The following is a 16,030-nucleotide window of genomic DNA, read 5'->3' on the forward strand; positions in this document are numbered from 1 at the left end:
CTGGGGCGTCTGGGAGGAATTCTTGCTTCATGAAATGAGCTTCATCCTGGAGTGCTTCCTGGGAAAGTGTCCTGCCAAATCACCTCCACAATGGGTCTGTGACTAAAAGGCATAAATGAGGCTTAGACTGTAAATTTCAATTTGTCTTGAAGGAAGGGCATAGAGATCAACTTGGATCTGAGATATTTTTCTCAGTATGCAAGGAGGAACCCCGTGTAGTAAAGACACATGATGGCTCAGAGCATAACAGGATCTAGAACAGTGGTTCCCAAGCTTTTCAGCGTCACGCCTCCCTTTTGATTTTTGAGAAACCGTCACTCACCCTCACCTCTTTTTTACTATCATCCAACCCCCCTTTTAACAGAAAAATTCAATTCGTAATTTAAAATAAACACAAAAACTTGATATAAAATGTTATTGAAAATTAAAAACAAGCACAAATAGTTTTTCTTGGTCCTTTGTGGGTGCCTGGTGCAGCCCCAGCTGGCCAGCTGCCTGAGCCCCGTGCTAGCCGCTAGAGCTGCCCACACAAGCCACCCACCCGCCTGAGACCTGCACTGCCTGAGCCACCCACCTGAGGCGCTTACCTGCCCTCCACCTAAGCCCCACACTGCCGAGACCAGCTGCCTGCCCACTAGCCACCCACCCCAGCCATGTACCAGCTGCCCGAGCCCCTCGCTGCTGGGACCAGCTGCCTGCCTGCCAGCCCAAGCCGCCTCGTGCTGCCAGAGCCAGCCACCCACCTGCTAGCCAGAGCTGCATAAGCCCTGTGAGTCACCCACCTAAGCCCTTTCCCTCCCATAAAGCCAGGCACCACTAGCCCTTGCTCTTACTCCATCCCCATCCCCCATCTAACCCCATCCTCCTCCACCTCCCCCATCCACACCAACCCACATTCAATCACCTTTGCAGAAGGCAGCTAGCTCCATGTGGGTCTTTGCCATCCGCCCGGTTCTTATAGTGGCTGTGCTCGGTCATCCACGTAAAATGGCAGGGGCTGAGAGCCACAAGCAAAGGCCAGCTCTTTTTTCAGGTGGGGAGAATGATGGAGGGAGGCTGGGTTGCCTTGAGCCCCCTCTGGAATTTCTTCATGCCCCCCTGTTTGGGAAACCCTGATCTAGAGAGAGATTGCAAACTGGAGACTTGCAGCCCTTTATTTTATTTCCCTCCAGCACAGTGGTAAATACCAGTAAACTTTTGTTGTAAACACCTGCTGGCAATAGCACTACAAAAAAGGCATATAAAAGTACCCATATTCTGGAAAAGCTTGTGAACGTGCTTGCATGGAATTGTAACTCAGACGTTTTATGCCACAGTGATGACAGGAAGATGATCACTTCATCCAGACTGCTGGAACTGAGGAGCAGATTCCTCCCTCCATTGATCTGTGTTAACATATTTCACAGACACTTGATAGATTGCTTGAGGATCAGAATCACAAAGTACATCAGCAGCAAGCATTATTTTCAAACTAGTAAACCAATTTCTTTAAAGGGGAAAAATATTTTCTGCTGAGCGTTCATTTGACCGCAGCCAAAACGTCTTTGGATGGAAAGGGAGAACAAACCCTACTCATGTGACTGTAACACAAAAGCAGCTTCTTTTCCACAGCAAACATCTTGCAGAGGAACACATACCTCTCCAGTGACATCAGTGTGAGAACAAGCTTCAGACTGTTGGTGAAGTAAATGGGACTTGCAGAGTGAAACAGAACTGTGCTGGAGACCCTGTGCGCGCATCTCATGAACCTCAACCTAGGAAGGTCCCTGCTTATTTAATTATTTTAAACTATCCCTAATGGAAAGACGAATACATCTATCTAGTTATTTATCTTACAAACAATTTCTAGAAACAAACTAGTCTGTGAACCTTTATATGCAAGTGTAATGTGATCCACTTGTGCACTGATCGACAAACCATAGAGGAGTGGCAATAATGGAGGGTCCTGACTAATGGAGTGTGGTACAGTTAAGTGTGCATAACTCCAGGGTCCAACAAGAAAGAAGTGATAACCTCTTTGGACTGTAACATTGTTCTTTGTAGTTCACAGTAAATTTGTGGTTCTGCAGTCCTTAAAGTCTGTTTGGTGCTCAGTGGGTTTCCTCTACAGAATCAGAAAAGCGTAAACACTTTTGTCATATACATTTCTCGAAGGAAAGATTTCTTACCCAAGCTTCAAGATAAATTAACAGCTTTTCATTTTCAGGTTAAATTCATAGCAAGATAAACCAGTAATACAATTTTTCAGGGAAGAAGTGATTTTTTCTTACTACAACTTGAGGTCAAGTTGTTGCATAAAATTCTAAACATGATTAGCACAAAACTTGAGTATGTTTGGTAAAGCTTGTTTATCGGTTTAAATGTACAGTCTTCCACTGCTATCTTCACCTTTTCTTCTGAATGGGTCCGCTGTCTCCACGGATGTCCAGTGTAAAGGAGGCAATGTCTTCCCTGGGTCTTAGTGCATGTTCTGTCCTTATTCTGACCAGGCAAGCTCCCACAGCAGGCTGTTGCAGTCCAGTGAGTCTTCACTTGGCCACCTCCTCCCCACCCCTCCCAGTGAATCTATTATATTAAAAGTATCAGAGAGGCAGCTGTGTTAGTCTGTAACTTCAAAAAACAAACAGAAGTCCTGTAGCACCTTATAAACTAACAGATATTTTGAAGCATAAGCTTTCGTGATCAAAGATCCACTTTGCCAGAAAGCTTGTGCTCCAAAATATCTGTGAGTCTATAAGGTGTCGCTGGACTTCTTGTTGTGTTTTAAAAGTGAAAAGCTTTTGAGCCTGCCAGACTTATTAGCATAACATTGAACCTTTGAAAGAACCATTAAGTGGTAATGAAACCATTTAACAGGAGTGTACCAGCCCAGAGGTCTATATAATTTGTTTCTGAATTTACTGACAAAAGCAGCTGTACATTACTGTACAGGAACTTAGTTTAAAATTTGCTTTAAACATGTCATTATTTTGCAGCTGAAGATTACAAAATCACCTCTCTAAAAATATCCTTGCATAGGTTTTTAGATGCACAATCTGAGTATTCACCTTTAACCTTAAAAGCTTGGATCTTCAGACACAGTTCTTGAAATAAATTTGTCAAAAGACCACTCTTATCTAAACTACACATTTTAGTTTTAGTTACTATAGTACAAATATTTTCTTCCAAAGTCTTCCTGTCCTTTCTGTCCATCCCTGCTCTCCTTCATCATCATAGTCTTACTCCCCAACCCCACCATACCCCACCACGCCCTTCTGCCTTCAGAGACTGGTGACAGAGGGGGGGTTTAGCCAGCAGAGGCATGTCCACATCCCCTTCTGCCAGCATTGAACTCTCATGTGGCTATAGTAATGTGCTTCGGAAGTATGCAAATAAGCAGCCATTTGCAATCCCGAGAAACTCACTTTGCATAGCTCTGCTGGCAGCAGTGCTGAGCAGAGCTCTGTGTAGACCCAGCCATAGTGAAATTTCATAAACATGTTTATTGTCATGGAGATCACATAAAATAAATTAATGTTCCTTTTTTTAAAAAAATGGGTGTGTCTACTCTAGCCAGCTACTTCGAAGTAGCTGGCACAATATTGAAATAGTATGCATCACGTCTACATGTGCCGTGAGCTATTTCGATGTTGAAATTGACATTAGGCGGTGAGACGTCGAAATTGCTATTCCTATCCGAAGATGGGAATAGCGCCCTACTTCGACGTTCAACATCTAAGGAGGGCATGCGTAGATGATCTGTGTCCCACTACGTTGAAATAGCAGGGTCCTCCATGGCGGCCATCAGCTGAGGGGTTGAGAGATGCTCTGTCCAGCCCCTGTGGGGCTCTATGGTTGCTGCGTGCAGCAGCCCTTAGCCCAGGGCTTCCGGCTGCTGCTGCTGCAAGTGGGGGTCCATGCTGTGTGCATGGGGTCTGCAACTGGTTGTTGGCTCTGTGGATCTCATGCTGTGCAGACCGAGTGTGTCTGGGAAGGGCCCTTTAAGAGAGCGGCTTGGGGCTTTGCTGGCCCCTTATTTCGACGGGGAGCACTTGTGTGTGTGGACGCTCCGCATTTCCTTCTGGGGCAGCTCCTTTCAATGTTCTCCATTGCTACTTCTATGTTGAACGTTGATGGCACCAGCCCTGGAGAATGTGTAGATGATACATGTCGAAGTAGCCTATTTCAATGTTCTTACTTCGAAATAGGTTACTTTGATGTAGCATGCTAGTGTAGTCGTAGCCAATGAAATTTGTTATGAACACACTAAACCACTTTGATTAATTTAAAATGATGTCTTTGTTTCAGTGCTGTACATAGGTAATAATGTGGAATTATTACTTTCTGAAGGCTTTAGAGTACATTTAAAATATAAAATCAGCTTAGAAATGCCGATTAAAAAATATAAAACAGAAAAGAGCTGCAAGATGTAGTGCCTATAATTTAATGCTGTATTCAGCAAGACAATGCAGTTGCCCTTTCTACAAGGTTTTTGTGAATAAATCTCAGATCAACTTAAGTGTATATCAAAACCTGGTGACTGACTATTCTTATTCCCCACTGTAGTGCTTTTAATTAGGTACTGTCTGCATGTCCAGTTTTCACAATCTGGCATGCAGTAGAAAATATGCTCCATTTTCTTGAGAAAGAAATTTTAGAAGAGGTTTTGTTTTTCAAATGTCATTTTCCATATTTTGGTTTAGGGACCTGACAGGAAGGGGTGAGCAGAGAGAGGGGGAGAAGAGTGAGGCAGTGCAGGTGCCTGTGCAGGTGGGGGATGGGGCTGTGACAGAACCGGGGTGGAGTATGGGTGGGACCATAGGCAACGGATCTTCCCTCACCAAGCCTCAGCCTCACCCACTGCCCACGACTATCTCACTTATCTTTTGGACCTTCAGCCTCCAGGTCCATTTAGCAGCAGCACCCTCTTTTAATTAGGGCATGGGAACAGGCTTTTCAGGATAATTCCATTTATTTTCACATGTCTGAACATTGTTAAATCAAATAAAAATAGTAACTGCATGAGCAGGGGGTAAAAGGTGTTGTGGAATAAAACACCCCCAACAAGAGAAACAGTGGACCTGCACTGTATGAATGGCTTGCTATACTGGATTAGCTCCTCTTGCTCCCTTGCTGGTGCTGGGATCCCATCTCTGCATTCTGTCTGAAGACGCTGCCACATTCCAGTGCATAAATCTGACCTTATGGCTTAGCTTATTAGTAGCTGGCTAGGAAAGCAGTTATGTGTAATGGTCCTTAATTTTACAAATAGGAGAGTGGATGAAGTGGCAACCACCATTCCTCTTAGGAACCAAGATGGAAGAGCACTTGTCCTGGATGTGAATCGGTGAAGGTGCAGTGCTGAGAGTGTTGTCATTTCTAGCACGTGGTGAGGGACTATTTCAAAAACTGTTCTTGTGGAAAGATTTTTGGGGTCACAAATTACTTGGTTGTATTCTGCCTCCGTTCACTGGTCTGGTCTGCTTGTATTGGGCAAACTCCACCTGGGACACCAAAGCAGTTTAAAGAAAAGCTTTGGTCTGTGTCTTTCACTGCTAGCTATAGAAAGGGGAAAAACAAGGAACAGGAGATCTGCTAAGTGCCCATATTCTGTCCTTCAAACATCACTTTCGGGCCAGAGTAGGACTTTTGCACTGATTAAACTGGTTCATCTCATGTAGCTACATCATATAAATTTGAATAAATAAATTAATAAAGATGGCAATATTGTTGCTTGACAAGTTATGACAAGCGTAGGCCTTGAACAACGGCTGGTATGAAACATGCTCTCACTGTGTCAATGGAGTGAAACATGAGAATAAGATGCTCCTGATAGCATAAGTTATGAGCAAATATCTCATAGGTATAAAAATCTAAATTTTTTTCATTGATCAATGAAAAAACCTTATGCATTTGAGACACCAGGATTTTAAATTGAAAATTGGGCCTGTCCTACTAAAATTGAGCTGTACAATTGCTTTAGTAAGAGCAGTTTTACATTCACTTGAACTTTACTCTGTATGAAAATAGTATGTAAACAGCCAACAAGGACAGCAAAACGGGAATTAATATTGCCTTTTCCCCTGTCCTCACAGACAAATGCAAGTGGAGTGCTAAGGACCATAAAGAGAAATAGGATTAAAAAACCCACTGAGGCAACTCCCAAGTATGGCTGTCTGCTCACAGTAATTCATTTTCCCAAAAAGTCTGCTACGTATATGTAAGGATAAACTTTACTAACTCCTATACATTTTCTATCTTTCTTATTTTCAGGTAGGAAGCAGATAAGTCTAGAAAAAGATCATATATTGTTTCTGCCTAATTTGGCTTCTTTCTAATATTTTGTTGATTTACATTTATGTTACCATCTAATAAATAATATACATTAAGAGCCTTCTCACTCATTATTTCACAGTATTACCTTTCAGGTATGCCTTACCAAAGGGTTACCGTAAAGGCATGTCTACACCCTCCTGAAGCTTTGCAGTGTGAGCCTCAATTTCAAAGTGCTGTCTATGCTGTTGTTTAGAGCATGCTAACCCACTATCCCAACCTAGACTGGGAGACCTATGTCTGCAGGCTGTGTAAGCATACCCGAAGGCTCTAATTTACAGAGGTGGTCTCCGATTCTGGATTGTCAAATAAGTGCATGTGCAATTTTTTGAGACCAGATAATTGGGGGCACAAATTCTTTCACTGGACAGCAGAGATCTGATTTACAGACCTGTAAAGGCTAACTGCCTTGTCAATCCCTCTGCTCATTACAGCGCAGATACTGTTCTTTCTGGACGAGTCAGCAGCACCGCCCTCCTCAGTAGGCTGTGTCATCCATGCACACTCCTGCATGCACATCCAGGAGCTTGGGAGATGAACTGGGGATAATGTTTTAATGTTTTAATGTTAAATTGTCTCAATCCTATTCTGCAAGTGCCAGCTGAAAAGTGAGGGTAATTTAACCTCAGAAATCATTCGTTCCTACTGTCTGCTGAAGATATCAGTTGATTAACTTGGAGGATTTTCTAATGTCGGTATTTCTTTACTAAGCAGTACCTCCCCACCCCGCAATTGGTAGCTGGACGACAGCTTGTAGTCTTTTCCTGAGCTGGATTTGAACCAATGACACAGTGATAAACACTCCATAGCCCATTGAAATGAATAATTGCATGAGAGAAAAGAGGAAATAAAATACTAATAGCAGAAAAAAAATAGATTTCTTACCTTTATCCTACTGGCTGTAGGATCAGCAGGACTCAAACCTGACCAGCAACCAATAGCCTCACACTGCCCCAGCAGCAGCTGAAACTCAGGCACTCTGTAACCAACAATCTGCAGAGGTCCCATGTCCTGGGAAGTTACACCTTGAAGGAGTTGACTGATTTTAGTGACCCCTGCTTGGTTCCTTGTCCCTATACCCATGGACCATACCAGAAAGTGTCCTTCAGGTAACAACGGGAATCCTTAGCTAGCTGCCAGAAATGCTCTCTTCCTCTGTTCCTGAATTACTGGTATTGACCCTCAGGCTTAACTCCTCACTCTGGCTTCATCCTTGTCTTTTGACCCTGATTCTGACTCTGACCTCTGATTTCAGCCCTGGAATCCAGTGCTATTTTTACTTGTCTTGACAATTACTTTGGTTGCACTGGTCAGCTTCAAGCCCCCAACTACAGCAACAGACCTATTTCTTGTGAGACCCTTATACCACTGAGTCCCTTCTTTGCTCTGAGTTGCTGTTGAAGACAGTCACCTGTTTAAGTCCTTTTAAGACAATCCACTGTTGCCTGTCTGCTGGACAGCATAATCATAGCCAAACTCCTGAGATGTTGATTTGAACTTGACATCCCTTCTCAGTCAAATACTGCCTCACTTGACGAATAACCCTTTCACAATCGGTTTCCAAGTCGCCTACGGAAGTTGCCTAGAAACTAAAATTTCAGATACAAGTACAGAGCCAATACTTTTATCTTCAAGTATAAAAATGATATGTGAACATGAGCAATATAAAAAGAGTCAGTGAATAGTAAGCTTCCAATAGATACCTCACTTGGCCTACTTTGCACAAGATTTGGTGCGAAGCTAAACCAGGGATTGCAACAATGTTCATGTCAAAATCTAATAATGTCACAACTAGTGAAAGTGAGAAGATGATAATGGAATCTTCTTCACTGTCTGAAGTCACCCTATTTTTTTTCAAGATGGACTCGAAGATAGGGATGAAACGGACCAATAAGATCTTTTCCATTAACTTGATAATTGTGGCAAAGACTGATGGTTGGTGCTAGCTGACTATCATTTAATGGTTTCCAGGCCTGGGAAAAGCAACAATTGTCAGTTCTTGACAGCCTTTTTGGATCTCTTCAGTAGCATATATGGAGGTGAATACTTATCTCTTTGGCCCCAAATCCCTAAGAAATTCATTATAAATGCCAACCTTTCTAACAGCTTTTTTGCCTTGCTTATCTTTTCTATTGTGTATGTGGATGATAGTGGTGAGCTTTGTCACATGTTTAAAAGATCTCTTTCTGACCACTCTGACTAATTGGCTTGTGTTTCGGTCTTCAAGGTGTGAAGAGGTCACACTGGCCATCACTTTCTGTTCCATGGAAGGGGCTTCTTGGGCATAATGGAGTTTCCCCATCAGATGGATTAAGCTATTCTGCCCCAAGAGGAGGGCACTGGATAACAGTTGGCCTGTGGAGCCAGACCTTAGGGATGAAGTGTGTGTGTGTGGCGATTATAGCCTTTTCCCTAAATTTTCCTATTCTGTCCTGGATTAGAACACAGTGACTCTCTGAAAACTGAAACATAAGCAGGTCAGCTGCCCACCTCTAAAACAGTGATATGGGAGGAGAGAGAAATCTTTCAGTGCTCTCCCTCCAGAAGAGTCTGTGTGGGGGATCCAGATGGTTTAGGGGGCAGCAAGATAATGGGGGCAGGGGTAGGGTTAGAATATTGTCTCACAATTGAAAGCTAGGGGAACAGATGCTGCTATTTCCAAACAAGTATGGAATGAAGCTGAGCCAGTCAGTCAGGTAAAGATTTCCCCACAGATAAAGAATTTTCCTCCAGACTAGAAAGGCCAGAAATTCCATAGTCAAGAGGGACTGGATTGACATTTCTGGGATTCAGTGCATGTGCATATGCAAACAGCAGAGGTGGGATGAGCAGGTGCCTGTACAGAATTAGGGGCTATATGTATTCAAATGGTAAGGAAGGTGTGTGCACCTGTACAACAAGTGGGTGGGTAATGTAGAATGAATCGGGGTAGGTGTGGAGTGATAGCTGCCTCAGGAATGAATGAGTGTGTGTGTTTATGGGTGGAACAACTTGGAACGGAATGAAAACAGGTGTGGGGTGGAAATGAGTGAAGTAAGTGAAAGTTGAGGTGCATGTATTGAATGCATGTGGTGGCTGTGAGACAATGAGTTGATGAAAATGTAAATGTGTTCTTTTTCATTAGCTACAAATAACTTGTCAATTAATAATTTGCATATGTTACCAGGGTGCTTGTACTGCACAAATTGTGTTGTCCTTCTTGCAAAGTCACACTCAGGGAAAACTTAAGTGCCATATTTTGTGCACAGTGGCTCCGGTCTGACAGCAGGTTCTTTTGCCTGCTCTACCTAAGGTGGAAAAATTTTGCATCATGCTGGATACCTAGTGCATTCTTTCCCTTCCAACCCTGTCAGAAAACAGAGGCTGCTAAAAAGCAGAGCTGGTTGGCAGCAGCCAGTGATATTTTGGAAAAGGAGGGAAGAGGGCTGTCAGACAGCCTGAGACACTACATTTTTCATAAATTGAGGAACAGAAGTTTGACACAATGTCGGTTCACATACTAGGCTTTTATTAGGCACTGCTCACAAAGCGTCACTTCATTTGTTAGGCTCAGTGAGACGAACAGCTAATTACAATGGACTATATAGGGTGGCGATGGGCAAAGGGAAGCGATGGGGTGGGAATTCCCTAGCCCCTGGGTAGATGCTAACGGTAAGGCATAAGGAGCACAATCAGACAATAGTCTAAAAGGTTATATGAGTGCTCTGTCTATGGTTCAGGTTTACATGTTTGTTAATAGACAGGTGTTATCCCTCAGGTTTTCTCTTGAAGAGGATAGGCTACATTCCCATTCCAGGTCTTTTGGAATGAAGGGTGGCATGTCCCAGTAGGTTTTCCCACAGGTACATTCCTATATGGCAGGGTTTCCCCAGCTTAATATAGTTGGAATCTGGTTTTTTTCAGTGCCTTTTTATGCAGCCCAAAAATATAGATGCATATAAAAAAATGAAAAATGAATACTTTCACTTTTTATTACTTATTCACAATAGTAATAGTACATAATAATGTAACTCTTGATATAAAATACTTAAGTGCCTAACTTATTGTTATTACCTTAATTGTGTGGGAAAACACAAACTGTACCAAATTAATAGGATCGCACACAATAATCTGTATATTTTCTAAGGACAAGTATTTTTTTTCCAAGAACCGGTACTGGGTCGCGGACCACACTTTGGGAAAGGCTGCTCTGTAGCCTGGAGGCAAAGGGAACTATAAACAGTACATTACATTGGCAATAGTATACAGTTATCAATGCCACCCCTTTCGGGGCTCAGACTGGAATCAGAGGAATAGAGACCATCACTCACGCTGACATGTTAGTCCTCTTCCTGAACTAGGCTGGTATTCGAGAAGGACACACTGTCATCTCTCCCTCAACTGGGGAGCAGAGTCTGTGGGCCCTCGTCAGTGAGTTATGGGTCTATAATTAAAGATAAGTCCCAATTACTGCTTTTACACCCAGGGTTATGTTGTCTCAGTTCTTATTTTATGCCTAGTTACAGAGACTAAGGTTTGTTTTCCTATCTGTGCCATGCCATGTCTATTGCTCAGTCAAATCTTAGACCTTCATGCCTGTTTTGTCTAGACATATATTAAAGATTCTGAACAAAGACTGTGGCCAGAATCTTGCATAGTATTATTAGGATCTTAGCCCTTTAATAAATGCATTGCAAGTCCAAGTGTGGTTGTAGGCATGTCATACCAGCTCCAGTCTAGCTATCAGTGAACATCAGAATATAAGGACAGCCATTGTGGGTCGGATCAAATGTCCTTCTGGTCCAGTATCCTGTCTTCTGATAGGGGCTAGTGGTGCTGACAACTGTGGGCCCTGGGGCAGGTTGGGATTGGGGTGGGGACAAGAGTGGTCAGCTCTCAGTGACTCCTGGACCATTGACCTGCCCCCCTCATCCCCACAGCCATGCACAGGTGGAGCACCACTGCCATTGCATTTCAAAGGGTCGCCAAGCTCTGGCTGCCATTGCTGCCAAAGTAGCACTGGCAGAGTCCAGAGCTTTGGGCCCCTTGGAAACACCAGGCAGAACAGGTGATCCATCCTGTTACCCTTTCCCAGCTTGTGGGAAGCAGAGGCTAAGGACACCATGGAACTTCCTCTATGAACTTATCTAGTTCTTTTTCGAACCCTGTTTTAGTGGTGGCCTTCACAATATCCTCTGGCAAAGATCTCCACGAGTTGATTGTGCGTTGTGTGAAGAAATATTTCCAGTGGTAATAACAGTAAAGTAGACCTGATGCCACATACTGCAGAATGGTCTGCCATTGCCAACCTAGATACAAAGCCAGAGTTCATGTCATGTTTGCCTATCTATGCTACAATTGCAACTTCGCTCACCGAACACACATACCACAGGAGGAAAGACAGCAGAAGGGCACAGAATGGGCAGTGGCTCAGAGCCTAATATGCTTCTCTACCTGCTAATAACATTTTATCAGCCTTGCCTGATTTCTCTATTGCCTGCTCCAGGAACTGGCAGGAGAAAAGGGAAATCAAAGACTGGGGGTACTTGGCCTGGTCTGTCAGCAGGACTGGGGTGCAGTTCCTGTTCTCAAGCTGAGTGGTTCTCTGTCCAGGTTTCTTGAGATGGTTGAGAAGGTTATGGTCCTGACATCTTGTGCATATGTGAGTCAAGACAGGGAGTTCCTGCTTTTTGGGGGGAGAGTAACTGACAGGCAACTAAGAAACCTCTCCTAGGCTTCTTGCTTTTCGCACACCTGGGAGAACACCACAGGTGGGGGCAGTCTGTTTCTCAAGATAGCCTCTTGGCCAAGGTCTTTTCACGGCTGTCACACGTGCCAGCTCTCCTCATCATGGCATTCACTAAGCAGCTGTGAGTGGAACCCAAACCTCTGGATCACTGGATATTTTTAGCCTGCTGTCTCAGCAGGCTGCAGCACTGTTTTCCTCTTTGGCCTGCTTGGCAGATTTCCTGGACACCAATTTACTCTGTTGCCCTTTCTATGGAAATGGAGCCCCTCCCATAGCCTGCCTGTGAGCCTGAGGCAGGTAGACTAAGGGGCTCCATTTTGGCTGGGAAGTGCTATTATTCCCATTTTACAGATGGGGAGCTTAGACACAGAGAAACTGACTTGGAAAAGGTCACAAATGGTTTGTCACAGAGCAACATACTGGACCCATGTTTCCGTTCCTAACCTCTGGACCAGCCTTCCTCTCATGGCAGGCCCAATAGCTGTGTCCTCTTCAAAACATGTCTCTGCTGACTCTGTCCCTGACCCTGAATCCTCCCCCGGCCGGTTCCATGCAGCCGCTGGCCTCTCTGTGGAGTAGACATGGAGATGACGCAGAGACAGGCAAGGGCCTAATATGCAGCCACTGCATTCTACAGAGAGTAATCAATGTGAAGGAGCCAGAGGCTGTGAAGGGTGGAGCTGGGTATGATCCATGGTGGTGCTAATTAATTACTTTAAGAAATACAAATTAAATGTCCCCCAGGTTTAACCTAGATTTAAGATTGGCTGGTGGTACTTTGTGCCCTTCCAGACCAAGGTCAGCTGAACTCAACTCTTTGAAAGCCAGGAAATAAAGAAAAGCACACAAAGTTCTGGAAGCTGGAAACAGAATTGAAGTACATGCCAACTCAACCTTAACTCTGAGTGATGCCTCAACTCACTCATACGAGCACTCTGTCCTTGTAGATAATGCAGAACACTCCAGGAATCAGGAGTATGATTGCCTACAGCTGCATCTGTAACTGCTGAAAGCCAGGCTCCAACCTGGGACCTCTGTAGCTTAAGCTAAAAGCTGTCTGGCTCTCAGCTCAGGCTGTAGAGGACACTCATTCTTTCTCTGGGATGCAGTCTAGGTACCTCTCCTTGGGACAGTTAACCACACCTAGGAGTGTGGGTTACACATCATTCTGTCAAGTAAATGTAGTAACAGGAGCTGCCTCCACCTATCCTACTGTCAAATGCTGATCCTGCTCCACAGACACATCCCTCCCCCATTTACTAAATACTGTGACCCCCCTTCATCCTTTGTAGCATTCCATCTAATGGGCTCTCTTAGCCATTACTAAACCTATCTCACTGCTGGCAACCCCCCACCCCCCAGGATACTCTTGTGCCTGACTACTCACACACCACAGCTCAGCCCTGAAAGGAAGAGTGCTGACCCCAGGAAAGCGGTGCCTGCACACCACGAAGCATGAGGAGAAATGGGGACAGGAAGGGCTCGACACCCCCTGACCTGCAGGGCCCCCGCTATCATCCCAGCTTCTCTAACTCATCCCTTCACCTCTGGCTCGCGCTACGCCCAAGGCAGTTCGCCCCGTGGGAGCGCACGCGACTGATGCCCCGGCGGGCTGGGCAGCTGATCTCGCCCGCCTCTCATTCTTACATCTTCTGCGGTCCCTCGGGGAAACCGAGCCCCCCGCTCCCGGCGCACACGAGCCAGCCCAAGGCGCCCCGCCTGGGCTGAAACGAAGCGGGGAGGACGCGGGGAGGGGGAGGAAGCCGGAATGGGCCCGCGCTGAGCCAGCTCCCTCAGCCCTGGGCAGGGAAGCGGAGCAGCCCCAGCAGGGTGGGAGGCGGCGGTAACCCGCGCCCGCCCCCTCCCTCTTTGTCTCCGCGCCGCGGGGGCCAGCAGCTCCCCCCGCCCGCCGCCGCCGCCGCCTCCTCCTCGGCCCCCTGCCCGGGAGCGGGGCTGGCCTAGCCTGGCCCGGCCCGACCCGGCCGGAGGGCGCGTCTGCGCCGGCGGGGCTGGAGGCGGAGGGGAAGCGCCGCTCCCCGCCCCAGCGTGGGAATCGGCGGGAGGGGCGGCCCTGGCGCGGGCGGGAGGCAGGGAAGATGGCCGGGGCCGGCGCCGGGCTGCGGCGGGGGGAGCTGGCGGGGCCGTGAGCGGGGCGGGCGCTGGGCGACGCGGGGCCGCTGCCGGGCGGGGTTAGCGGCGGGGCCGGGCCGGGCTGGGCCCGGCTGCGAGCGGCGGAGGATGAGCCCGGCGCGGCGCTGCCGGAGCCGCTCGAGTCCCGCTCCCCGCGGGGCCGCTTGGTAGCGCTGGAGGCAGCGGCGGCGGGCGGCCGGGGCCAGGGCCAGGCGGCGGCGGCGGTGGCTGCGGGGCCCGGCTGGCGGCGGGCGGGCGGCGGCGGCGGGGCCATGCCGTGGCTGAGCGGCGGGCGGCGGCGGCGGGCAGCGGCCGGGGCGCAGGAAGGCGGGCAGCCGGCGGCGGGGGGCGGCCCGCGGGGCCGGGAGAGCTCGGAGCTGCCGCTGCCCGCGGGCTGGGAGGAGGCGAGAGACTTCGACGGGCGCGTCTTCTACATCGACCACAACACGCGGCAGACCTCGTGGATCGACCCCCGCGACAGGTAAGGGCCGCCGGGGGCTGCGTGCGGGCCGGGGCGAGGGCCGCTAGCGGCTCCCCTGGGGGTCCGTGGGGCTGGAGCCCGGCCAGGCCCGGTTACATCTGGCTGCACCCCCTCCCCCCCCCGGCGCGAGTAGGTCGGGTCGGGTCGGATCGGATCTGCTGCCTCCGCAGCGGGGCGTGTGCTGCTTTCGGACACCAGCGGGTTCGCGGGTAATGCCCCCCGGGTGCTCGCTCGGAGCTGGGCTAACCCCGCGGCGGTGCGGCTGGGCGGCAGGGGCGTCAGCCACCTGAGCAAGCGGCCGGGTTGCAGCGCTGGGTTTGCTGGATCTGGGGCGGCGGTGGCCTGTTTGTGCCGTGGGGGAGGTCTGCAAGCCGGGGAGGGCCGGGAAGGCCACATACCGCTGCATAGTTAAAGGCCTTTGAAAGTCACCAGTTGCCCTGGTAAACTTTAACTCAGCTCCCAATGTGAAAGAAACCAGCAGCTCTGGAGCACTTGAGAGACTAACAAAATGCTTTCTTAGGTGATTGATTTCTTATGCATCTGATGAAAGCGGGTCTTTGCCCACAAAAGCTTATGCTCCAAAATATCTCTTAGTCTATGAGGTGCCACAGGACTTCCTGTTGGTTTTTGAAGATACAGACTAACTCGGCAACCCCTCTGATACTACTAAGGTGAGGAGCTTTGGTGGGACAGACCCACTTCATCAGATCTGGAAATTCTATAGATCTGCTGAAGTGGGTCTGCCCCAGGAAAGCTCATCACCTAATAAATTGTACTGATAGTCTTTAAGGTGCTACATGACTGCTAGTTTGTTTTGTTAGAATACAGACTAAAACTACTACCTCTATGTTACTTTCCAATACGAAGTCAAAGAAATGCCTCTTGCTCTGGTCTCCTCCAAACTTATTGCTTGTATGTCAACATGAGTGTTGGTAAGGTTTAATAGTGGGTGCCATATCCCTTTGAAGTGGAAAAGTGCAGATATTTGGTGCATTGTGGTAGACGTTAGAGTTGTCATTTGTATGTTACTCCTCTGTATGCTAACAAGGCTACCACTCTGATATTTGTATGCTGCTAATATAAAAACCATTTCTCCTTCTCAAGCCTTGGCCCATCATTTCTTTCTCAGAAGACTAGACAAATATTTTGGGCTCCCCTGATATAAGTATCTTGAAGAGGCTTTGTGTGCAGTCTTTGCTTCTCTGCTCTAGAAACCCCGAACTCCTCCTCCTCCCATGAATCTGAACTATTTTAGATATAGCTGTGTTTTAAAGAAAGATGAAAGAAGTCAAGACCCTGGTATTCAGCATAATGGACGGTTGGAATAGGAGAGGCAGACCCAACAGAGAATGGGTAGATGATACAGTAGATTGATGCAG

The 16,030-nt window shown here is 47.2% G+C and overlaps 1 protein-coding gene across 3 annotated transcripts in view; it reads left to right on the top strand.

Moving 5' to 3' along the window:
• The first annotated feature begins 14,245 nt into the window (after positions 1–14,245).
• The window catches only part of WWC3 (WWC family member 3), a 183,203-nt gene continuing 181,418 nt past the window's right edge, over positions 14,246–16,030 (top strand). For all 3 annotated transcript variants that reach the window (XM_074992746.1, XM_074992755.1, XM_074992761.1), the window contains exon 1: positions 14,246–14,651. In XM_074992746.1, the coding sequence (XP_074848847.1) occupies positions 14,443–14,651 (209 nt within the window). In that variant the 5' untranslated portion in view covers positions 14,246–14,442. The remainder of the gene's footprint in view (positions 14,652–16,030) is intronic.

This window comes from Carettochelys insculpta, chromosome 1 (genome assembly GCF_033958435.1).
Source record: "Carettochelys insculpta isolate YL-2023 chromosome 1, ASM3395843v1, whole genome shotgun sequence".
In the NCBI taxonomy this organism is placed as follows: Eukaryota; Metazoa; Chordata; order Testudines; family Carettochelyidae; genus Carettochelys; species Carettochelys insculpta.